Source organism: Sebastes umbrosus, chromosome 12 (genome assembly GCF_015220745.1).
Source record: "Sebastes umbrosus isolate fSebUmb1 chromosome 12, fSebUmb1.pri, whole genome shotgun sequence".
Lineage (NCBI taxonomy): Eukaryota > Metazoa > Chordata > Actinopteri > Perciformes > Sebastidae > Sebastes > Sebastes umbrosus.
This window is the reverse complement of record NC_051280.1, coordinates 27201508-27223017: the sequence shown is the minus strand read 5'-3', so window position 1 is coordinate 27223017 and position 21510 is coordinate 27201508. Positions and strand designations below refer to the sequence as shown.

General features: G+C 38.5%; 2 protein-coding genes across 2 annotated transcripts in view; one reads left to right on the top strand and one right to left on the bottom strand.

Annotated features, from left to right (window-relative positions):
- Positions 1-18350, top strand: part of LOC119497892 (golgin subfamily A member 4-like) — a 43329-nt gene extending 24979 nt beyond the window's left edge. The window contains exons 46-95 of the mRNA XM_037786315.1: positions 1354-1443; positions 1574-1663; positions 1742-1831; positions 1910-1972; positions 2061-2123; positions 3080-3148; positions 3307-3390; positions 3555-3641; positions 3749-3832; positions 3959-4027; positions 4116-4205; positions 4298-4387; positions 4485-4574; positions 4665-4754; positions 4845-4925; positions 5134-5196; positions 6534-6623; positions 6707-6796; positions 6883-6945; positions 7029-7091; positions 7172-7234; positions 7319-7387; positions 7549-7632; positions 7965-8051; positions 8355-8423; positions 8516-8584; positions 8726-8815; positions 8945-9034; positions 9112-9201; positions 9280-9342; positions 9431-9493; positions 10721-10789; positions 10957-11040; positions 11186-11272; positions 11380-11463; positions 11590-11658; positions 11747-11836; positions 12424-12513; positions 12610-12699; positions 12790-12879; positions 12975-13055; positions 13276-13338; positions 14602-14664; positions 14770-14916; positions 15070-15216; positions 15370-15516; positions 15664-15768; positions 15891-15932; positions 16034-16081; positions 17369-18350. Coding sequence (XP_037642243.1) covers positions 1354-1443; positions 1574-1663; positions 1742-1831; positions 1910-1972; positions 2061-2123; positions 3080-3148; positions 3307-3390; positions 3555-3641; positions 3749-3832; positions 3959-4027; positions 4116-4205; positions 4298-4387; positions 4485-4574; positions 4665-4754; positions 4845-4925; positions 5134-5196; positions 6534-6623; positions 6707-6796; positions 6883-6945; positions 7029-7091; positions 7172-7234; positions 7319-7387; positions 7549-7632; positions 7965-8051; positions 8355-8423; positions 8516-8584; positions 8726-8815; positions 8945-9034; positions 9112-9201; positions 9280-9342; positions 9431-9493; positions 10721-10789; positions 10957-11040; positions 11186-11272; positions 11380-11463; positions 11590-11658; positions 11747-11836; positions 12424-12513; positions 12610-12699; positions 12790-12879; positions 12975-13055; positions 13276-13338; positions 14602-14664; positions 14770-14916; positions 15070-15216; positions 15370-15516; positions 15664-15768; positions 15891-15932; positions 16034-16081; positions 17369-17922 — 4586 coding nt within the window. The 3' untranslated portion in view covers positions 17923-18350. The remainder of the gene's footprint in view (positions 1-1353; positions 1444-1573; positions 1664-1741; positions 1832-1909; positions 1973-2060; positions 2124-3079; positions 3149-3306; positions 3391-3554; positions 3642-3748; positions 3833-3958; positions 4028-4115; positions 4206-4297; positions 4388-4484; positions 4575-4664; positions 4755-4844; positions 4926-5133; positions 5197-6533; positions 6624-6706; positions 6797-6882; positions 6946-7028; positions 7092-7171; positions 7235-7318; positions 7388-7548; positions 7633-7964; positions 8052-8354; positions 8424-8515; positions 8585-8725; positions 8816-8944; positions 9035-9111; positions 9202-9279; positions 9343-9430; positions 9494-10720; positions 10790-10956; positions 11041-11185; positions 11273-11379; positions 11464-11589; positions 11659-11746; positions 11837-12423; positions 12514-12609; positions 12700-12789; positions 12880-12974; positions 13056-13275; positions 13339-14601; positions 14665-14769; positions 14917-15069; positions 15217-15369; positions 15517-15663; positions 15769-15890; positions 15933-16033; positions 16082-17368) is intronic.
- Positions 18351-19059: 709 nt separating this feature from the next.
- c12h14orf119 (chromosome 12 C14orf119 homolog) lies at positions 19060-21200 on the bottom strand. The gene is made up of 2 exons (XM_037786351.1): positions 20447-21200; positions 19060-19442 (listed from the first exon to the last, which is right to left on the bottom strand). Exons 1-2 carry the CDS (start codon positions 20888-20890, stop codon positions 19269-19271), a joined length of 618 nt encoding a protein of 205 aa, XP_037642279.1. The 5' UTR covers positions 20891-21200; the 3' UTR covers positions 19060-19268.
- Positions 21201-21510: the final 310 nt, after the last annotated feature.

Sequence of the window (21510 nt, the reverse complement as noted above, 5' to 3'; positions counted from 1 at the left end):
TGTGTGTGTTTCTATCAGAGGTAAAGACTGAATTTGAACAGAAGATTGCAGAACTGAACAGAACCGGAGACTCCAAAGCAGCACTCGGTGAGTAGCGTTACACTACAGCATTGCCATTATAGCCTCAGTACAGTGCTGTGTTCACATATAGCTGAAAACCTCTCCATTTGACATGAGAGCTGTCTCCTGCTCAGTTTGTTTCTGAAGTATAAGCTGTGTAGTGATGTCTGCTCTGTTTATCTGAGTCAGTTCTGAACGTGATAAACCTGCATGATGATGTGAAGACTCTGAAGGATCTGATCTCCACCACACAAGATCCAGACAGGATCTTAGGTGAGCGTTTGACACTGCAAATTTGTATTTACTCTGGCATTGTGAAAAGCAAACTCAAAGTTTCCACTGGGTTTGACAAAACTTTCTTATTGAACTTTCTTTTCCTTCCTTAATTCATCAGTTTCCCTCTCTGTCTCCTCACAGAGCTGCAGAGGCAGCTGAAGGAGAAGCAAGACGAACTGAACTCCAAGACTGCGGACATAGAGAGACTGATTCCCCACCCAAAAATAAGTGAGCTCAAATAAGTGTCCTTAAACATTCAGCTGCAGATAAGCATTTCTTTAGATTACAGTGTTAACGTCATGTCACTGCATGCTGTAACAGTAAAACAAAACCCCAAAATAAATGCATTGTTCATGACTGATGTTAGCATCGTTGAACGTCCAAGACTTAAATCAAGGTCTAGATTTTGATCATGTTTAAATGCTGATCCTTTGACATATACAGTAGAATCAAGTTGGCATGAAGCAAGTTTCAAGTCAGGAGGAATTAATAACTCTACGCTCATTTGGGCACTAATTGCTAAATAAACAGGATTATATTTACAGAATGAAACATCATCAGATCAGAGGGTCTTTAAGTTGTTTTGTTGGTGGTGACATAAATAGAGACCAGTCAGTAGTTGCTGTTAACAGATTCAGTCAAACTCACTGCATGTTTGTTTCAGTTTTAACAGTCATTGAACTGCAGAATGAGATATGGGAGCTTCAGAAAAAGGCTGCCAACGGGACCACCGGTGGCCTTGTAGAAGGTTAGTCTTATTTAAAATGCCAGTTCAGGCATTCAGGGTGACATTATTTGACTGTCAAGTTAGAAATGACGAAATATAATCTACATTAAAGACTATTTACTTTGTCCTAGAGTTGCAGACCAGATTGGATGGCCTAATCACTGATATAGGTGACGACAACACAAAACAGAGTGAGTTTGAAATCATTCTGAGAAATTCCTACAGTCTTATTACAGTATATTTAGTAGTAAACTAAATTGTTTTTCCCTCTCTGTTGTGGTGTGCTTCAGTGCTGAAGATCATAACGCTGCAGAGTCAGGTGGAGCAGCTGCAGAGACGGTTGTCAGACCTCCAGACGTTAGGAGCCGCTCAGGTAACCCGTAAGTATCTTTAATGATTCTTTACAAATCCCCAAGCAAGCAAATCATGACCGGCTGCTAAGGTTGTCTGTAATATTGTTATTATGGTTCCTGATCTTCTGCATGTAACTAATAAATATGTTTGTCTCAGAGCTCACAAATGATCTTGCAACCAAGAAGGAAGAGCTGCAGAAATATGTCAACGAGCTGAATGAGAAGAATCAGACAAACGCCAGATTGAGTAAGTAGAAGTAAGTAAGTATTGAAGAAATATTGTGAAATGTTTCCCCGTATCATATCTTCTTTCTGTGTTCTTAAGTTCTGGCAACCACTGATCTGCACAACCAACTCAGAAACCTAGAGAAAGAAAAGCACGATGAGGGCAAAACAACGTCTGCTGCAATCACTAGTGAGTGTCTTGTTTCCCTTTGACATTATTGAGTTCATGTATTAGCAGCTCAGCTGAAGCATACCGTACTTTTTCTAGAGCTGAGAGAACAACTGAAGGCAACAGTGGAGGAGCACTCTAGTGATCAAGCTGAGATCAAGGGTAAGTTCAGTACTAGCATGTGTACGTTTCTGCAACAAGAAACAAAGAAGATTAAGTTGAATATGAATGTGTTTCTTTTATGTACTAGCTCTGCAGAATAAACTGAACCAGACTGAGGCACAGTGTTCCAGTTTTGAGAACAATCTTAAAGGTGAGTGTAGTTGACTTGTTATTTACTGTCCCTGCTGGCCAATAATGTCACACCCTTTTGACTCCATTGTGGGAAATTAATGGGTTTAAGGTTTTTTATTTGAGTAATTGTTAGAAATAGGAGTCGTCACATCTTTTTCTGTCAATTTTAGCAAATGTTTGGATTTAGTGCCAATCAGCTTTAGAGCCGATTCCAGTCAAAGAAGAACTATTATGCTTATTTTCAGGTTCATACTTGTGTTTTGAGTTTCTACTGGTTTCCACTAGAACAACATCAACTGAACCAAACTCTTTGGACTCCGCTCCAGCTCCGTTTCTAAGTAGCTTTGTTTGAGGGCGTGCCAAACTAGCCGATATGCAAATGTGTAACTTGGTGATGTCACCACGTTACAGAAGAAAAGGCGGGACTTCAAGCAAGGCATTTGTTGCGGTTTGGGAGCAGTGTTTCTGTGGGGGAGAGTAACTCCCTTTGGTGCGGACTTTGGGCTTTGGAGACCTTTTAAATCCACAAAATACTACATAACCCATTTTTTTATCATGTTTTTGTAGTTCCAAAGTTCATCAATATTGGGGACAATTAACATTCATTCATTCAAGGGCAATAGTGCTTCTTTAACCTGTCCCTGCAGCGTAACATCTGGGTATCAATTCTGAGTTGTTTTTGCCATATATAACAGCATCATCTGCATAAAGGGATACACACATAATCGTGTGATAGCCAGATAGCCTGCACAAGTGGCTCAAAAGGTGAAGTGAATAATAATGAGGGAGAGGGGGAAACCCTGGCAGATGTTTCCTGTCAAAACCACAACTATTGGATTAGCATAAAGAAACTTGTATCTTAGGAATGTATTGTTCACAGTCCTCAGATAGCCAAATTTAAGGCATTCAAATGTTTTATCTGTTTGTGTCTGTGGGATCAACACTTGTTACAAATGTGTCCAAATGTGTCTGTAGATCTGCAGAACAACCTGGATGCCAAAATGAAGGAACTGCAGTCCAAATCCGATTCTGTAACTTCACTTGGTGAGTTGGTGGAGCTGGGTTAGCAAACAGTGAATCGATTAATTGAGAAAATAAATACAATAATTGTGTCGTGATCTGCATATAAAGTTTGAAGGATAAGGAAAAATGTTTTGAATACCGTTCTTTAGTTTAACTGCTTTTAAATGTGGTTCTTTCAGCTCTTCAGGTTTCCACATTAACCCTGCAACTGGAGGAGCTAAAGAGACAACTACAAAACACTGAATCTGAAACCAAGATAAAAGGTCAGTGTGTGTGTGTCTGTGTGTGTGTGTGTGTGTCTTTCATTGTCACTATACAGTAATATTGCCCATATATCGATATATTCCATCCTTGCTTGATATGAAGTATATACCGTTTCTGAGATATTTAGTTTCCATCCAAAAAATTTTTTGTTTTTGTTCTGCAGAACTTCAAAAAATGATAGATGAGAAAAAAAATGAGCTGGCCAAAAAAACTGAAGAGCTGAAAGAAAGAAGTTCTCAACCACAAAGACGTGAGTAGAACATGATTAACAACCCACTGAAAGAGTCATTGAATCATATGTGTAATCAAGATGGGAGGTTATACATGCCAGAATATGATTATCAACTCTTTTTCCAGTTCTAGAGATCATTACATTACAAACAGAGATTGAGAAGTTGGCGAATGTGGCAGCAAATGACACAGATTACAATAAGATTAAAGGTGAGTGACAGCAACACATCTCAAGTCTCAAGCAATAACATTTCATAATCTCCAAATGTTTTGAATGAACAGTGAAAACAAAAGCGTGCTCACGTGAATTAATGTCGTTCTACTCTTTGTGTGCAGCACTCCAAGACCATTTGAATAATTTGATTGACGGAATTCAAGATGAAAACAATGAAAATACTAAACTGAGTGAGTAATAAATTCATTTATTCCATCGTTGTTGATCGTGCTGTCGTTTCCACTGAGTTTATGTAATCCAATGTTTCTTCTGTTTAAGTGTTTAAAATCTTGGCTCAACGAGATGAAATAGCAAGATTGGAGAAGCAAGAAAATAGTCAGACACAAGCAGCTATGGAGAAAATTAAAGGTTGGAAGCAGCAGATACTTGTCAAATACTTATTCTGAATACGTCTTCATACCTTTTGAGGAAATAAAACGTGCATTCTGTCTTTCTTGAAGATCTGGAGAATGAACTGGAGGACATCAGAAATCAGATAAAAGAAAAGACAATGGTGCTGGACTCAAGTGATACAAGGATTTCTGATTTGTGTAAGTGTTCAGTTTTGGTCAGAAAAAAAACAGAATTATCTGTTTGGCATCAGAATACTAAAAGTAGCTTGTTTTGTCCTTTTCTTTTTTTTTGTAGCGGCTCAGATAATGGGACTTCACAAGAAAATCAAACCACTGGAAGACGAGATATCCGACCTGAAAGATACAAACGCTGAGAACGTCCAAGGTAAATGTTTGTAATGTGAAACGATGTAACTCACATACAGATTTTGCTGTTATGATTTTGTATTTCATGGACCTCTAAATCCTTTTTCAGAGCTGCAAAAGAGACTGGATTTGACAAAGAGGCAACTGCAAGACAGTGAACATCGACTCAAGGACGCAGATGCAAAGAATTTTAACTCGAGTGAGAACATTTCTTATTTGGTAATGTTTCGAGTTGTTTGTTTCCTTTAAGCACAAAATAACACTGCAGCTGTGAATGTGTCTCTGCTAGTAATGGAGATTGCTGATCTGAGGACACAACTGAAAAAGGCTCAGAAAAAGGCATCCAAAGCTGCTGAGAAAAATATCGACGGTTGGTCAATCTGTTACTTTCTTACTATTGCGTCTGCTGTCATCCAACACATTATTTCTTACTGTGCATGCTAGAAAAGATCATATAAATGTTCCTAACGAAAGACTAACATGTAACGATGAAATCATCTGTCATCATCTACAACCTTCCTCCTTTATCTGGAACAGTATTGAAACAAATCTATTTGATTTTTGGTCTTCTCTCTCAGAGTTGGAACAACAACTACAAACACAACAAAGAGAGAACAAAAGACTGGAAAACACAAATAAAAGTATGTACTGTACATTGCAATGTCTTAAAGGGACAGTTTAACATTTCAGGAAATATGCTTATTTGTTTTCTTCAGAGAGTTAGATGAGAAGATTGATACCACTCATGTTTGTACGCAAAAGAGACAGAGAGCAACGCGCCATAGTCTGAAAACCACGCCCACCGGAGAGGAAAACAATCGGCGCCACAATGTGCAACCAACGGCTGAAACGCTAACAAAATGCCTGTAAAAATATTAGATTTCAGCATGTCAAAGGATTATTTTAGCACCCTATGTCTACCAGGGGTGCAGCTGATAACTAAAGTGATGATGGGTGATTAAGATGATGACGTTACCTGTTAGCAAGCTAATTATAGCTACGTGTTAGCAAGCTACTGTAGTTAGATAAGGCAGTTGCAAACACTGCCTAGCTTTCTGATTTATCCACACTCAACTATCACACAAGTTGCATAACTTACTGTCAAAATGCTTTAGCTTAAATTACAGAAATATAGTTAGCCTAAAACTGACATTTGGATAGAATGCTTGCTGCACATGTAACGTTAGGCATAGCCTACTGAGTGTCAGGATCCCACAGTTTTCTCATTCTTACAACTGATGCTATGTTAACGCAAATTTGTTATAACACCACTAATTTCTTTAACACAATAACGCAACTTGCTATCTTTAGATTGTAGCGGGCTCAGTTTTAAAGCTAGTGAAGATAATGGCATCATATGAAGTTTGACCTAAGGAATCCATTGGTACCAACCATGTCATACTAGCTTGTCACAAAAGGAGGTTAAATAACACTCCAATCTTACGCTAAATTTTGGCAAGGAAAAACTGGCATGACCATATTTAAAGGGGTCCCTTGACCTCTGACCTCAAGATATGTGAATGCAAATGGGTTCTATGGGTACCCACGAGTCTCCCCTTTACAGACATGCCCACTTTATGATAATCACATGCAGTTTGGGGCAAGTCATAGTCAAGTCAACACACTGACACACTGACAGCTGTTGTTGCCTGTTGGACTGCAGTTTACCATGTTATGATTTGAGCATATTTCTTATGCTAAATGCAGTACCTGTGAGGGTTTCTGGACAATATTGGTCATTGTTTTGTGTTGTTAATTGATTTACAATAATAAATATATACATACATTTGCATAAAGCAGCATATTTGTTCACTCCCATGTTGATAAGAGTATTAAATACTTGACAAATCTCCCTTTAAGGTACATTTTGAACAGATAAAAAAATGTGCGATTAAATTGCGATTAATCGAGATTAACTATTTTAATTGATTGACAGCCCTATAATAACTATGTTTTAACTTCTCTAAATTTGTCACAGAGCTCACAAATGATCTAGCAACCAAGAAAGAAGAGCTGCAGAAATATGTCAACGAGCTGAATGAGAATCGTCAGATAAACGCTAAATTGAGTAAGTGAAACATTTGTTAATTCATTATTGAGAAACAGTTTGAAATATATTTCTTCACAATATATTATTTCTGTGTTTCTCAGTTCTTAACGTCACTGATCTGCACAACCAACTCAGAAACCTAGAAAAAGAAAAGCACAACGACAACGCAACATCGTCTTTAACAGTTACTCGTAAGTATCTCATTTTCTTCAGATCACTGAATTCACTTCATAAAACGTTGTTGTTTGATAACGTAACGCACAACGGACTTTTCTAGAGCTGTGGGAACAACTGAAGGCCAAGATGGTGGAGCACTCTCGTGATCCAGCTGAGGTCGAGTGTAAGTTGTGAAGTCTTGGCAGAGTATTTTGGTTACTGTGGGGAAAAAAGCATTGACTGACTTTACTGTACATTTTCAATCAGTCCTTGACACTCTGTTTCAAGCCAAAGAGAGGGAACATGCTACTGCTCAGGCTGAGGTCAAAGGTGGGTTGATTTCTTCTTAATAGGATGCTGCTCTGAAGGGAGACACTTTGTTGACCTGCTTTCCTATTTTGACACAACAGAGCTGCAGAAGAAACTCCAATTAAAGAGTGAAAAATGCTCTGGTCTTGAGGAACGATATGAGGGTAAGTTGTAAATATGGCTTCAGCTCTGACGAGTCGTGTTTTAGTGTTAGATCTGATTTAGTTTAATATTTGTGTTTCTATCAGAGGTAAAGACTGAATTTGAACAGAAGATTGCAGAACTGAACAGAACCGGAGACTCCAAAGCAGCACTCGGTGAGTAGCGTTACACTGCAGCATCGCCATTATATCCTCAGTACAGTGCTGTGTTCACATATAGCTGACACCTCTCCATTTGACATGAGAGCTGTCTCCTGCTCAGTTTGTTTCTGAAGTATAAGCTGTGTAGTGATGTCTGCTCTGTTTATCTGAGTCAGTTCTGAACGTGATAAACCTGCATGATGATGTGAAGACTCTGAAGGATCTGATCTCCACCACACAGGATCCTGACAGGATCTTAGGTGAGTCACAGTGAACGTTTCACACTGCACATGTGTTTTACAACAGGAAGTTTGTTTTCCTTCAAATTCTTATTTTAATATAAAGATATAGTACGTTGACAGTGACACTATCTTGAATTAACACGGCACAGGTCACTCCACTAGCAGTCAGATGTTGCTTTGATTTATACGCTTCTTAGAGCAAAATGTTCTGCTTTGGGGAAAGAAATATTTAAAATGATCTCATTACATGATTAAAAAGTTAATTAGTTAGTTTTTAAACAATTATTTTTGAAGAGTAAATGACATTTAGATGATGATGTTATCACTGTTATCTCTTTGTCTTCTCACAGAGCTGCAGAGGAAGCTGGAGGAGAAGCAAGACGAACTGAACTCCAAGACTGCGGACATAGAGAGACTGATTCCCAACTCCAAAATAAGTGAGCACGTTGATTTGATCCACTTTGACACACATGATATACTATATATATATGTATATATAGGGAATATATATATATAATTGTGTTGAATGTTTTACTTTGATTGTGAGAAACATGGGAATGTACCCAGAATAGCTAAACTCAGTGTGAGTACATTTTAGATACATTTGTGCCATTTAGCCTTTTGCTCTTTTCTTAACACCCCAAATCCACTGATGTCTTGAATATTAGTTGAGGGACTAGTAAAACAGATTTCTGAGGCAATAAACCCGGTGAAACTCACTGCATGTTTGTTTGTTTCAGTTTTAACAATCATCGAGCTGCAGAACGAGATATGGGACCTTCAGAAAAAAGCTGACAATGAGACCACTGGTGACTGTCTATTTTAAATAATTAAAAGTGAACTGATTAGTGAAATTAAATCAAAAATGACAAAATGTAATCGACTATTTACTTTGTCCTAGATTTGCAAAACAGGGTGGATGGCCTTATCAGTGAAATAGACGACAAAGGCGACGACAACACAAAAATGAGTGAGTTTGAAATAACTGTGAGCAGAAATCTTTCTTAGGGAATCTCTGTTATTCTCCTGCACAATACATATTAGGGATCCTTTTACAGTATCTTTTGAACTAAACTAACATTTTTGCCCTCTCTGTTGTGGTGTGCTTCAGTGCTGAAGATCATAACGCTGCAGAGTCAGGTGGAGCAGCTGCAGAGCCAGTTGTCAGACCTCCAGATGTTACGAGCCTCTCAGGCAACCCGTAAGTATCTCTAATGATTCTTTACAAATCCCCAAGCAAGCAAATCATGACCAGCTGGTAAGGTTGTCTGTAATATTGTTATTATGGTTCCTGATCTTCTGCATGAAATAATAAATATGTTTGTCTCAGAGCTCGCAAATGATCTTGCTACCAAGAAGGAAGAGCTGCAGAAATATGTCAACGAGCTGAATGAGAAGAATCAGACAAACGCCAGATTGAGTAAGTAGAAGTAAGTAAGTATTGAAGAAATATTGTGAATGTTTCCCCGTATCATATCTTCTTTCTGTGTTTTCAAGTTCTGGCAACCACTGATCTGCACAACCAACTCAGAAACCTAGAAAAAGAAAAGCACGATGAGGGCAACACAACGTCTGCTGTAATCACTAGTGAGTGTCTTGTTTCCCTTTGACATTATTGAGTTCATGTATTAGCAGCTCAGCTGAAGCATACCGTACTTTTTCTAGAGCTGAGAGAACAACTGAAGGCAACAGTGGAGGAGCACTCTAGTGATCAAGCTGAGATCAAGGGTAAGTTCACCACTAGAATGTGTACGTTTCTGCAAGAAGAAACAAAGAAGATAAAGTTGAATATGAATGTGTTTTTTTTATGTACTAGCTCTGCAGAATAAACTGAACCAGACTGAGGGACAGTGTTCCAGTTTCGAGAACAATCTTAAAGGTGAGTGTTGTTGACTTGTTATTTACTGTCCCTGCTGACCAATAATGTCACACCCTTTTGACTCCACTGTGGGAAATTAATGGGTTTAATTTTGTTGTTTTTAGTAATTGTTAGAAATAGGAGTCGTCACATCTTTTTCTGTCAATTTTAGCAAATGTTTGGATTTAGTGCCATTCAGCTTTAGAGCCGATTCCAGTCAAAGAAGAACTATTATGCTTATTTTCAGGTTCATACTTGTGTCTTGAGTTTCTACTAGTTTCCACTAGAACAACATCAACTGAACCAAACTCTTTGGAATCCGCTCCAGCTCCGTTTCTAACTAGCTTTGTTTGAGGGCGTGCCAAACTAGCCGATATGCAAATGTGTAACTTGGTGACATCACCACGTTACGGAAGAAAAAGGCGGGATCTTTTACAAGCACAAAAAATGACTTAACCCACCAAAGGAAAGGGAAAAAGCACAAAAGCATAATAGGTCTCCTTTAAAGGATGTAGGGAAAAGCACAGAGAATATCACTCAAAATCTTGCAAATCAACCACTCCAGAATACTTGTTACTCAGGAAAGTTGAGTTAACATTGATGGGTTGCTTTTTACTGTCCAATAAAAACTGAAGAGCCATAGATTGCTTACAGGTGGAGGAAGGGGAATCATTGAACTTACATAAATAGGTGGGTACAGTTGTCCTTGGTATTAATAGTCATCTGAATGATTGACAATAGGGACTGAAGGAAGTGTTTCGAGTCATTTGCACCATTTTCTTATCATGCTTTTGTAGTTTCAAAGTGTTAGTTTATCAATATTGGGGACCATTTACCCCCTGATAACTGGGAACAATTAACATTCATTCATTCAAGGGCAATAGTGCTTCTTTGACCTGTCCCTGCAGCGCAACATCTGGGTAACAATTCTGAGTTGTTTTTGCTATATATAACAGTATCATCTGCATAAAGGGATATCAAATATTACGAAGTGATTAGGTCATGATCGTGTGATAGCCAAATAGCCTGCACAAGTGGCTCGAAAGGTGAAGCGAATAATAAAAAGGGAGAAAGGGGGAAACCCTGGCAGATGTTGCCTATCAAAACCACAACTATTGGATTAGCATAAAAAAACTTTTATCTTAGAAATGTATTGTTCACAACCCATTTTTATGGCATTCAAATGTTTTATCTATTTGTGTCTCTGGGATCAACAGTTGTTACAAATGTGTCCAAATGTGTGTGTAGATCTGCAGAACAACCTGGATGCCAAAATGAAGGAACTGCAGTCAAAATCCGATTCTGTAACTTCGCTTGGTGAGTTGGTGGAGCTGGGTTAGCAAACAATGAATTTGATTAATTGAGAAAATAAACACAATAATTGTGTCGTGATCTTCATATGAAGTTTGAAGGATAAGGGAAAAACTTTAGACATTTTGAATACCGTTCTTTAGTTTAACTGCTTTTAAATGTGGTTCTTTCAGCTCTTCAGGTTTCCACATTAACCTTGCAACTGGAGGAGCTAAAGAGACAACTACAAAACACTGAATCTGAAACCAAGATAAAAGGTCAGTGTGTGTGTGTCTGTGTGTGTGTGTGTGTGTGTGTGTGTGTGTGTGTGTGTGTGTGTTTCCATCCTTGCTTGATATGAAGTATATACCGTTTCTGAGATATTTAGTTTCCATCCAAAAATGTTTTGTTTTTGTTCTGCAGAACTTCAAAAAATGATAGATGAGAAAAATAATGAGCTGGCCAAAAAAACAGAAGAGCTGAAAGAAAGAAGTGCTCAACCACAAAGACGTGAGTATAACATGATTAACAACCCACTGAAAGAGTCATTGAATCATATGTGTAATCAAGATGGGAGGTTATACATGCCAGAATATGATTATCAACTCTTTTTCCAGTTCTACAGATCATTACATTACAAACAGAGATTGAGAAGTTGGTGAATGTGGCAGCAAATGACACAGATTACAATAAGATTAAAGGTGAGTGACAGCAACACATCTCAAGTCTCAAGCAATAACATTTCATAACCTCCAAATGTTTTGAATGAACAGTGAAAACAAAAGCGTGCTCACGTGAACTAATGTCGTTCTACTCTTTGTGTGCAGCACTCCAAGACCATTTGAATTATTTGGTTGACGGAATTCAAGATGAAAACAATGAAAATACTAAACTGAGTGAGTAATAAATTCATTTATTCCATCGTTGTTGATCGTGCTGTCGTTTCCACTGAGTTCATCTAATCCCATGTTTCTTCTGTTTAAGTGTTTAAAATCTTGGCTCAACAAGATGAAATAGCAAGATTGGAGAAGCAAGAAAAGAGTCAGACGCAAGCAGCTATGGAGAAAATTAAAGGTAGGAAGCAGCAGATACTTGTCAAATAATTATTCTTGCTCAAAGTTCTTTTATTGGTATTCTGTGCAAAATTCAATAAATCACAGAAATAATTACATAATCATATTATAAACCCCCCCCCATGTTTCTGCTCCAATGAAGCCCCATCCCTATAACAATATTACTGCACCATTAAATAAGCAAAGGTAATATCATAAACAATTATATTTATATATATATAAATGAATTCAATGCGATAGAAACGTAGATGAGACACACACACACACACACAATAAATAAATAAATAAATAAAAAGGAGGAAAGAACCAAAATTAAAATGAATTAATTAAAAATAAAATAAAATAAACAAAAAATAAATAAGTATAAGCTATGAATTTTATGTAATATGGGGTCAGCAGTTTAAAACTTCAATGTCAGTGGCATCCATTTTTTCTATATAGATTGAAAAAGGTCTCCATAAAATTTCTGAGCACACCCTCTTGTAGTATAGTGAATCTTCTCCAACACCAAATTATGTCAAATAATTATTCTGAATACGTCTTCATACATTTTGAGGAAATAAAACGTGCATTCTGTCTTTCTTGAAGATCTGGAGAATGAACTGGAGGACATCAGAAATCAGATAAAAGAAAAGACAATGGTGCTGGACTCAAGTGATACAAGGATTTCTGATTTGTGTAAGTGTTCAGTTTTGGTCAGAAAAAAACAGAATTATCTGTTTGGCATCAGAATACTAAAAGTAAATCGTTTTGTCCTTTTGTTTTTTTTTGTAGCGGCTCAGATAATGGGACTTCACAAGAAAATCAAACCACTGGAAGAGGAGATATCAGACCTGAAAGAAACAAACGCTGAGAACGTCGAAGGTAAATGTTTGTAATGTGCCACAATGTAACACACACACAGATTTTGCTGTCATGATTTTATATTTCATGGACCTCTAAATCCTTTTTCAGAGCTGCAAAAGAGACTGGATTTGACAAAGACGCAACTGCAAGACAGTGAACATCGACTCAAGGACGCAGATGCAAAGAATTTTAACTCGGGTGAGGACATTTCTTATTTGCTAATGTTTCGTGTTGTGGTGTGTTGTTTGTTTCCTTTAAGCACAAAATAACAGCTGTGAATGTGTCTCTGCTAGTAATGGAGATTGCTGATCTGAGAACACAACTGAAAAAGGCTCAGAAAAAGGCATCCAAAGCTGCTGAAAAAAATATCGATGGTTGGTCAATCTGTTACTTTCCTACTATTGTCTCTGCTGTCATCCAACACATTATTTCTTACTGTGCATGCTAGAAAAGATCGTATAAATGTTCCTAACGAAAGACTAACATGTAGCGATGAAATCATCTGTCATCATCTACAACCTTCCTCCTTTATCTGGAACAGTGTTGAAACAAATCTATTTAATTTTTCATGCATTTTTTTGTCTTCTCTCTCAGAGTTGGAACAACAACTACAAACACAACAAAGAGAGAACAAAAGACTGGAAAACACAAATAAAGGTATGTACTGTACATTGCAATGTCTTAAAGGGACAGTTTGACATTTTAGGAAATATGCTTATTTGTTTTCTTCAGAGAGTTAGATGAGAAGATTGATACCACTCATGGTTGTACGCAACAGAGACAGAGAGCAACGTGTCATAGTCTGAAAACCACGCCCACCGGAGGAGAAAACAGTCGGCACCACAATATGCAACCAGCAGCTGAAACGCTAACAAAATGCCTTTAGCTAGTCAAAAAAATGTTTGATTTCAGCATGTCAAAGGATTATTTTAGCACCCTATTTCTACCAGGGGTGCAGCTGATAACTAAAATGATGATGGGTGATTAAGATGATGACGTTACCTGTTAGCAGGCTAATTATAGCTACGTGTTAGCAAGCTACTGTAGTTAGATAAGGCAGTTGCAAACACTGCCTAGCTTTCTGATTTATCCACACTCAACTATCACACAAGTTGCATAACTTACTGTCAAAATGCTTTAGCTTAAATTACAGAAATATAGTTAGCCTAAAACTGTGCTAATTCTTGCTTATGCCTCACTTTTGTCTTCATAAAGGTTCAGTTTTTTGGTTCGGTGGCTTATAAAAACTTAGTTCTGGGTTATTTACCCTGTTGGTCGTGTATCACACCACACAGCAGCTTTTAGGCATTTTCTGTTATTTACCAGCAGACAGAATTAGAGGCATCTTCACGCAACACAAAGTCAATGGAAAGCGATGAATTGTTTTCCCCTCATGTGTAGGCAGAACGTAAAAAGTGTGTTATATTAAAGTAACAAAAGTGTGTTATATTTTTAAGGAGGGGGTTATGTCCCAGACTATTTTGTGGTCGGAGGCAGACACTTCCTGAAGTCTCCGCTGGTTGCCTGGAAACATCACAGCAACGACAAGACTCCAGGAAAGGACTGTGCCCGGGCCAGAAATAGTCCGACACTTAGCCCCCTATGAAACCTCAACTTGTGGTGTACACACTTCGGTTTTCAAACGTGTTAATTAGTGAGCTTTAGAGGTGCTGATAGATGGATTTTGTTACCTTTGGACAGAGCCGGGCTAGCTGTTTCCTCGTTTCTATTCTTCCTGCTAAGCTAAGCTAACCGGCTTCTGGCTGTAGCTTCATGTTTATCGTACAGACATGAGACGGGATTTGATCTATTCTCCATCGCTCTGCAAGAAAACGAATGTCGAGCTATTCTTTTAAAACTTGTTCTTCACACTTGGTGTTTGATACATGTCAATGTTTCAACCCCCTTATCCTCTGTCAGACTTAAAGCAAGAGGTCAAGGAACTAAAAATGTGCTGCACCGATGTCAACACCGAGTGTGACGGTGAGATCCTCAATATGACCTTGTTTTCGCTCCATACATGTAGCCGTCCTTGAGATCCTGTGAGTCATTTGATGTCGTTTTTGAACTGAATATTTCATCAAACAGATTTACAAAGACAACTGCAACAGAGCCAGGAGGACACGGATCGCCTGCAGCAGCAGCTGCATGATAAGGATGCCACGCTCGACCGGCTGCAGCAGGAGTTAGAAGAAAAGAGCAGGGATAACAACACAACGCAGCAAGAAAACAACAGTAAGTTCTATAGACGAAATCAGTACATTCAGTCAGTATATATTAGAGGAAGGGTAATAGCTTAAAGCAACCAGTTTCATAGTTGAATCCTGCATCCTTGAGATCAAGTGTGTCATTTGATGTAGTTTTTGAAATATACATTTCATCACACAGACTTAGAGAGACAGCTGCAACAGAGCCAGAAGGACCGGGATCGCCTGCAGCAGCAGCTGCATGAGCAGGATGCCACGCTCAACCAGCTGCAGCAGGACTTAGAAGAACAGCGCAGGGAGAACAACACATTGCAGCATGAATACGACAGTAAGTTCCATAGACAAAATCAGTACATTCAGTCAGTACATATTAGAGGAAGGGTAATAGCTTAAAGCAACCAGTTTCATAGTTGAATCCTGCATCCTTGAGATCAAGTGTGTCATTTGATGTAGTTTTTGAAATATACATTTCATCACACAGACTTAGAGAGACAGCTGCAACAGAGCCAGAAGGACCAGGATCGCCTGCAGCAGCAGCTGCATGAGCAGGATGCCACGCTCAACCAGCTGCAGCAGGACTTAGAAGAACAGCGCAGGGAGAACAACACATTGCAGCATGAATACGACAGTAAGTTCCATAGACAAAATCAGTACATTCAGTCAGTATATATTAGAGGAAGGGTAATAGCTTAAAGCAACCACTTTAATGGTTGGATCCTGCATCCTTGAGTGTGTCATTTGATGTAGTTTTTGAACTATACATTTCATCATACAGACTTAGAGAGACATCTGCATGAGAAGGATGCCACGCTCAACCTGCTGCAGCAGGAGTTCGAAGAACAGACCAGGGAGAATAACAGGCTGCAGGCAGACATTGACAGTATGTTCAACCCCCCTGGCAATAAGTAGATTCACACAATGTAATAGAGGAAAAGTCGTGGCTGCTCCTGTGATTCTTAATTAAATGTATAAATCTTGCTGTCTTTTCTGTCTCAATGCTAGACCTGCTGAATGAGAAGAACAAACTTGAGGGTGATGTAGAAGGTAACTATTAGTTCTGTTCAGCAAGGTGCAGAGAATACACTGTGATATTACCCACACCCCCATACCCCAAAAAAACATGCTGTTCTTTCCTTTCTCCTCAGATCTTCAAAACAAACTGACTGATGTGGAGGATACGACGGTCTTTGCCAGTGAGTCACACACAAGAGTTCATTTAATTTCTTGGAATTTTTCAGCCTGCATATTTTTTGTTTTTATATTTCTGTTTAACATTTAAAGCTGCAGTGGGTAGAACTGGAGCAAGTATGGCGCAACCTTTCACAGACCGGAGGAAAACAACCAATCAGAGTCGAGCTGGAGCCTTGCCGTCTCTGAGCAGCTGTCAATTACTCGCGAGCTCCGATCAAACGGTCAAACTAGGCAGCACTGATCAAATGTTTCCAAAAACATCTTGTAGTGTACTGTTTAGCTGTAAAATGCGAACGTTTGTGACCCTGCAGCCATGTTGAGATCAGTTGAGGAAATACCAAGCACCGCCCACCAGCTGGGGCAAACGTTCTCATTTTACAGCTAAACAGTACACTACAAGATGTTTCTGAAAACATTTGAGGAGAGAAATAGGCATTACAGTAACAGAATATTGATTCATATTTGATCAGCGCTGCCTAGTTTGACCGTTTGCGAGTGATTTGACAGCTGCCTCTGTTGAATGAACAGCCAATAGAAACGCTCTCTCTCTGAAATGAACTGTGATTGGCTAAAGTCTCTCATCACAGGCTAGATTTTTTAAAGCCTGAAAACAGAGCCATGATGAGGTGCAGAAGTCTAGTTTTCTCTCAGAACACTTGAATTACAATATGCTGAAAGGTTAATATTGATATTTTGCCCAATGATGCCAAACATATACTGCCTACTGCCGGTTTAAATCCTACTTGAGAAATGCTCAAACTGCATAAATGTCATGATAAAAATATACAACTCTACACACACACTTTACACAACAGGCTTGTTAGATACTATATATAAATCTAACTGTATAGATTACTTTAAAGGGGCACTCCGTGAATTTGATAAATGAAATCAGTTCACTCGTCAGACCTGGTGCAGTACTACTCAGCCTGTGAAAACAGTTGCTAATGTCTTCTGTGGCTCTGGACGACCTTTGCCAAGTCCGGGAAAGTAAAGGTTTGTAAGACAAGGAATGAATGATGCCGGCTAGTTGCATCATGGGAAATGTAGTCCAATCCAGTGTTTGTGAGGTTATCCCATGCTAAGGCCCAAAAGTCAGGATATCTCGGCCTCTGTACTGTTTCACTTTTGACCATTCTCCTTTTTTAATTTGACATGTGAACTTCTGAACTTTACGGAAGTGACTTACAAAAACCACTGAAGTACCGCTTTAAATGTTTTAATGTCAATTTTCTTTAAAAAATGTGATGTAAAGATAAACACGATTAACTACATTTCTCTGTTTACAGGTAAAATGACCTTGGATCCAAACACAGCACACCCAAGAATAGCTCTGTCTGCAGATAACACCGAGGTGTCCACTAGGGAGGAAATACAAGATGTCCCCGACCATCCAGGCCGGTTCGACGGGGTCCTCGCCGTCCTTGGCAAGACTGGCTTCTCAACTGGCAGACGTTACTGGGAGGTGTCTGTAGCTGGGAAGTCTTGTTACCACCTCGGGATGGCCAGTGAATCTGCTCAAAGAAAGGGAGCGATAAGATTCAGTCCAACCAATGGTTACTGGACCGTGGTCCTGAGCAAACAGGGTCAGTACAGAGCTTTTGATAGGAGACAAGTTATTATTCCAGTTCAGATCCAACCTGTTACACTGGGAATTCTGCTGGACTACAAAAAGGGACAGATCTCATTTTACGACGCTGGCACCAGATCTCATATGTACACATTTGTAGGTCAAACGTTTACAGACAAAATCTATCCATTTATCGATTTTTGTGTCGAGGATGATGGAGGTCGCACACCAATAGTGTTACTCTCTCCTGGATCGGTTGAGTGGATAAAATAGGGAACAGGTTATGTTTTGTTCTGTGGGTCAAATCTTAGCCATGTATCATTCATCTCAGTAGGTAATAAAATAATCCCTGTGACTGCAGATGAGTTCTTACACATACTTCTGATGAATGTTTCAGACAATAAATCAACAACCAACATACAATGATGCATTTTGTTTATTTTTCTATGTTTGAAAAAGAATTTGTCCTCATGTCCTCGTCATTCCAGGTGTTCCAATCGCTAGGCCCAATACAGAAAAATTAAGCCTGTAAGTTTAATTATGTTACAGCCAGATGTTAAACATCTGTTTATTTCCAAGTTCACACCACTGGGTCACTAGATGGCAGAACTTCACCCATGATGAAAGTTTTAAGCAAAAAGTTCTGAACTTGATAAAAAAAAAAAAGTGGTATAGTGTGTGATGTAGCCCTGGAGAACCCAGTGTAGGAAACTGAATAAAAACAGTTTATATTGAATGAACACTCCTGTTCTCAATGAAATGGTTTTACTTTCAACAATAAATCCCATCAGTAACACAAACATTTCTCTGAGGAGAACTATCTCAGATCTAATACACATTTCGGTAACACTTCATTTAACAGGTCCACAAATTTCATGGTAATTAGGTGATAAGTAGCAATTAACCTATTTGAAATTTCTTTGGAATTACTGCCAAATTACCCCAATATTTACCTTAAAAAATATTGAAAATTCCGTCATTATAAACATTATTTAATAATTATATTCTAAAATAGCATATAATCGTTAAAATACGGACTTTAGGCTTGAGAAGCGGCTGCTCTTCATTGGAAGTGGAAAACTAATAGAAGACACTTCTGATCAGGCACAAATATCACCATCATATGACTTATTGTCTACACAAATGTTACCTGGTAGCTAATGTCATCCTTCAGGGAGTTTTTTAAAGAAATTTCATAGAAGTTATTTGCTAATTATGACAGCAGACATGGAAATAAAGCATATCAATTAACTTTGTAATATTTTCCTGGAAATGTATTAAATAAATGACCAGCTATTTATTACTGCTTATTGGGAAATAGATGAATATCATTATTAAATAATATTTATAATAGATATAAAATAATAATAATAAAAGTCCAGAGTCAAACCCCAAGTCAAGACAGCCAAACAGTCAAGTAATTTCTGATAAATTTTGAGGTAAATATTGGGGTAATTTGGCAGTAATTCAAAAGAAATTTCAAATACTTTACTTGCTAATCATCACCTAATTACCATGAAATTTGCAGACCTGTAAAAATGAAGTGTTACCAACATTTCCCAACACATGTCACCTCTTTAACACATTTTGTCGCTTTTCCATCACGATGCAAACATTAGTTAGTCTCTTCCTGCTGTACTGGCTACGCTCCTGTAAAAGTGGGCAACAAAAACTGGATCCCTCTCTTCCAGTATGTGCAGGAAATGATTCCTCTCCTCTTCACCCCAAGACTCAAACCACTGGCTCCACAGGCGCAGCTGGCACTCATAGATGTTTGGTAGTCCGTCTTTAACCTTGTAAGGTGAGCAAAAAAGAGAGAAAGCAGCTGTTAGAAATGACATAACATGACTCTGGAATACTCTCAAAATACTCCTGCTGGTTTACAAAGCACTAAATGGTTTAGGGCCAAAATACATTTCTGAACTTCTGCTATGTTATGAACCATCCAGACCTCTCAGGTCATCTGGATCAGGTCTGCTTAGTGTCCCCAGAGTCAGAACTAAACATGCAGAAGCAGCATTCAGTTTTTATGCACCAAATATTTGGAACAAGCTCCCAGAAACCTGCAGGACCAACTCCAACTCTGAGTTCTTTTAAATCAAAGCTTAAAACTTTCCTGTTTGCTGCTGCCTTTTATTAAATCAAATAATGATCTTATACTGCACTAGAGCTTTTACTCTTGTGTGTTATACTCTATTTTAGCTTCTATCCAAGCTTTTATTTTTAGCTTGTTTTTATTTTCTAATGTTTAATGTTTTTATTTTTTTATTATTGTTTTAATTATGTCTTAATGTTCTTTTGCACTTGAATGTTTATGTAAAGCACTTTGAATTGCCCTGTTGCTGAAATGTACTATACAATAGAATAACAATAAAAGTATGATAAATTTAGTAAAACAAGTAAACTAAGATAGAAAAGTAAATTTTCACAACATAACAATAGAAACAGGAGTTAAAATATAGTGTATCTGAAGTAATAATAACACCAGTTACTAATAACACCAAACTTTCCTGTTTGCTGCTGCCTTTTATTAAATCAAATAATGATCTTATACTGCAATATAACTTTTACTCTTGTGTGTTATACTGTATTTTAGCTTTGATCCTAGCTTTTATTTTTAGCTTGTTTTTATTTTCTAATATTTAATGTTTATATAACTGTTTTAATTATGTCTTAATGTTCTTTTGCACTTGAATGTTTATGTAAAGCACTTTGAATTGCCCTCTTGCTAAAATGTGCTCTACAAATAAAGCTGCCTTGCCTCTGGATAAGAAGTGACAGTGCAGTGACAGTATACCTGAAGAGTACTGAGTGAATCTAGGAGGGTGCACACTTTCCCAGGCACAGCTTTCCCCAGCAGGTCCTGCAGGAACCGTTCCCTCTGAGAGTTGTTCCAGCCCTGGAACCAGCTCAGGACGCACCTCTGCTCCTGGAGGCTCACATAGGAGATGGGCTCCGGCTCTCTCATCATCACCCTGCTACCTGCACCAGGAGAAGCACAGGACAGGTTCTCCAGGCTGGGAGGGCTGACTACTACTGGAGCTGATGGAAAGTCCTCCTGGCTGGGAGTGGAGCAGCCAGTGGTCCAGATGTGCTGTGGTGTTGTTGCCACCATGGTTGGAGACCCCTCTGTCGGACCTGTGAGCCTGGAGGAGTTGTGGGTGCTACACAGCATGTCTGGGTGTCTGTCAGTCGGCTGCTGCTGCTGCTGCTGCTGACTGACATGATTGAACCACGACATCTTTTGTTTTCAGAAGCTATTCCCTCTGTCAGTTAATCAGCTCCAGAGCTGCTCTCCACAGTCTGGGTAACATGTAGCTTATTATATCTAAGCAACGCTACCGTTTGGAGCCTGAATTTAGTCCTAGCGTCACAATTAACTGCTCTTAACATATATGGTTACGAGTAGCCATCTTTTTAAATAAATAAATCACCTTATTGTTGTCATGTTTGAAGAGCAGAGATGAGGAATGAGCGTCGCACTAATCTTTGGTACACACCGGAAATGTGTGCAGTTAGTTCTTCTTCTTCTTCTTTGGTGTTTATTGGCGGTTGGCAAACCAGCTTATAGGTGCACTACCGCCACCTGCTGGACTGGAGTGTGGAGCAGGAGATTGTGCAGAAACAAATCAAAATACAATAAATAAATTTAAAATTTAACAAAAATAATAATAATAATTCATAATAATAATACTAATAATAATTAAATTCTCTCCATTATTAAAGGGACTATTTGTAACTTTCAGAAATGCTTCTTAACAGCGACACCTGTGGCCGTGAAATCAACGAAAGTCAGCGTCGGGCTCGCGCTTGCTCGCTCTAAATATACCTGAACGAGCATCGCTCAAAACAGTGAGGCGA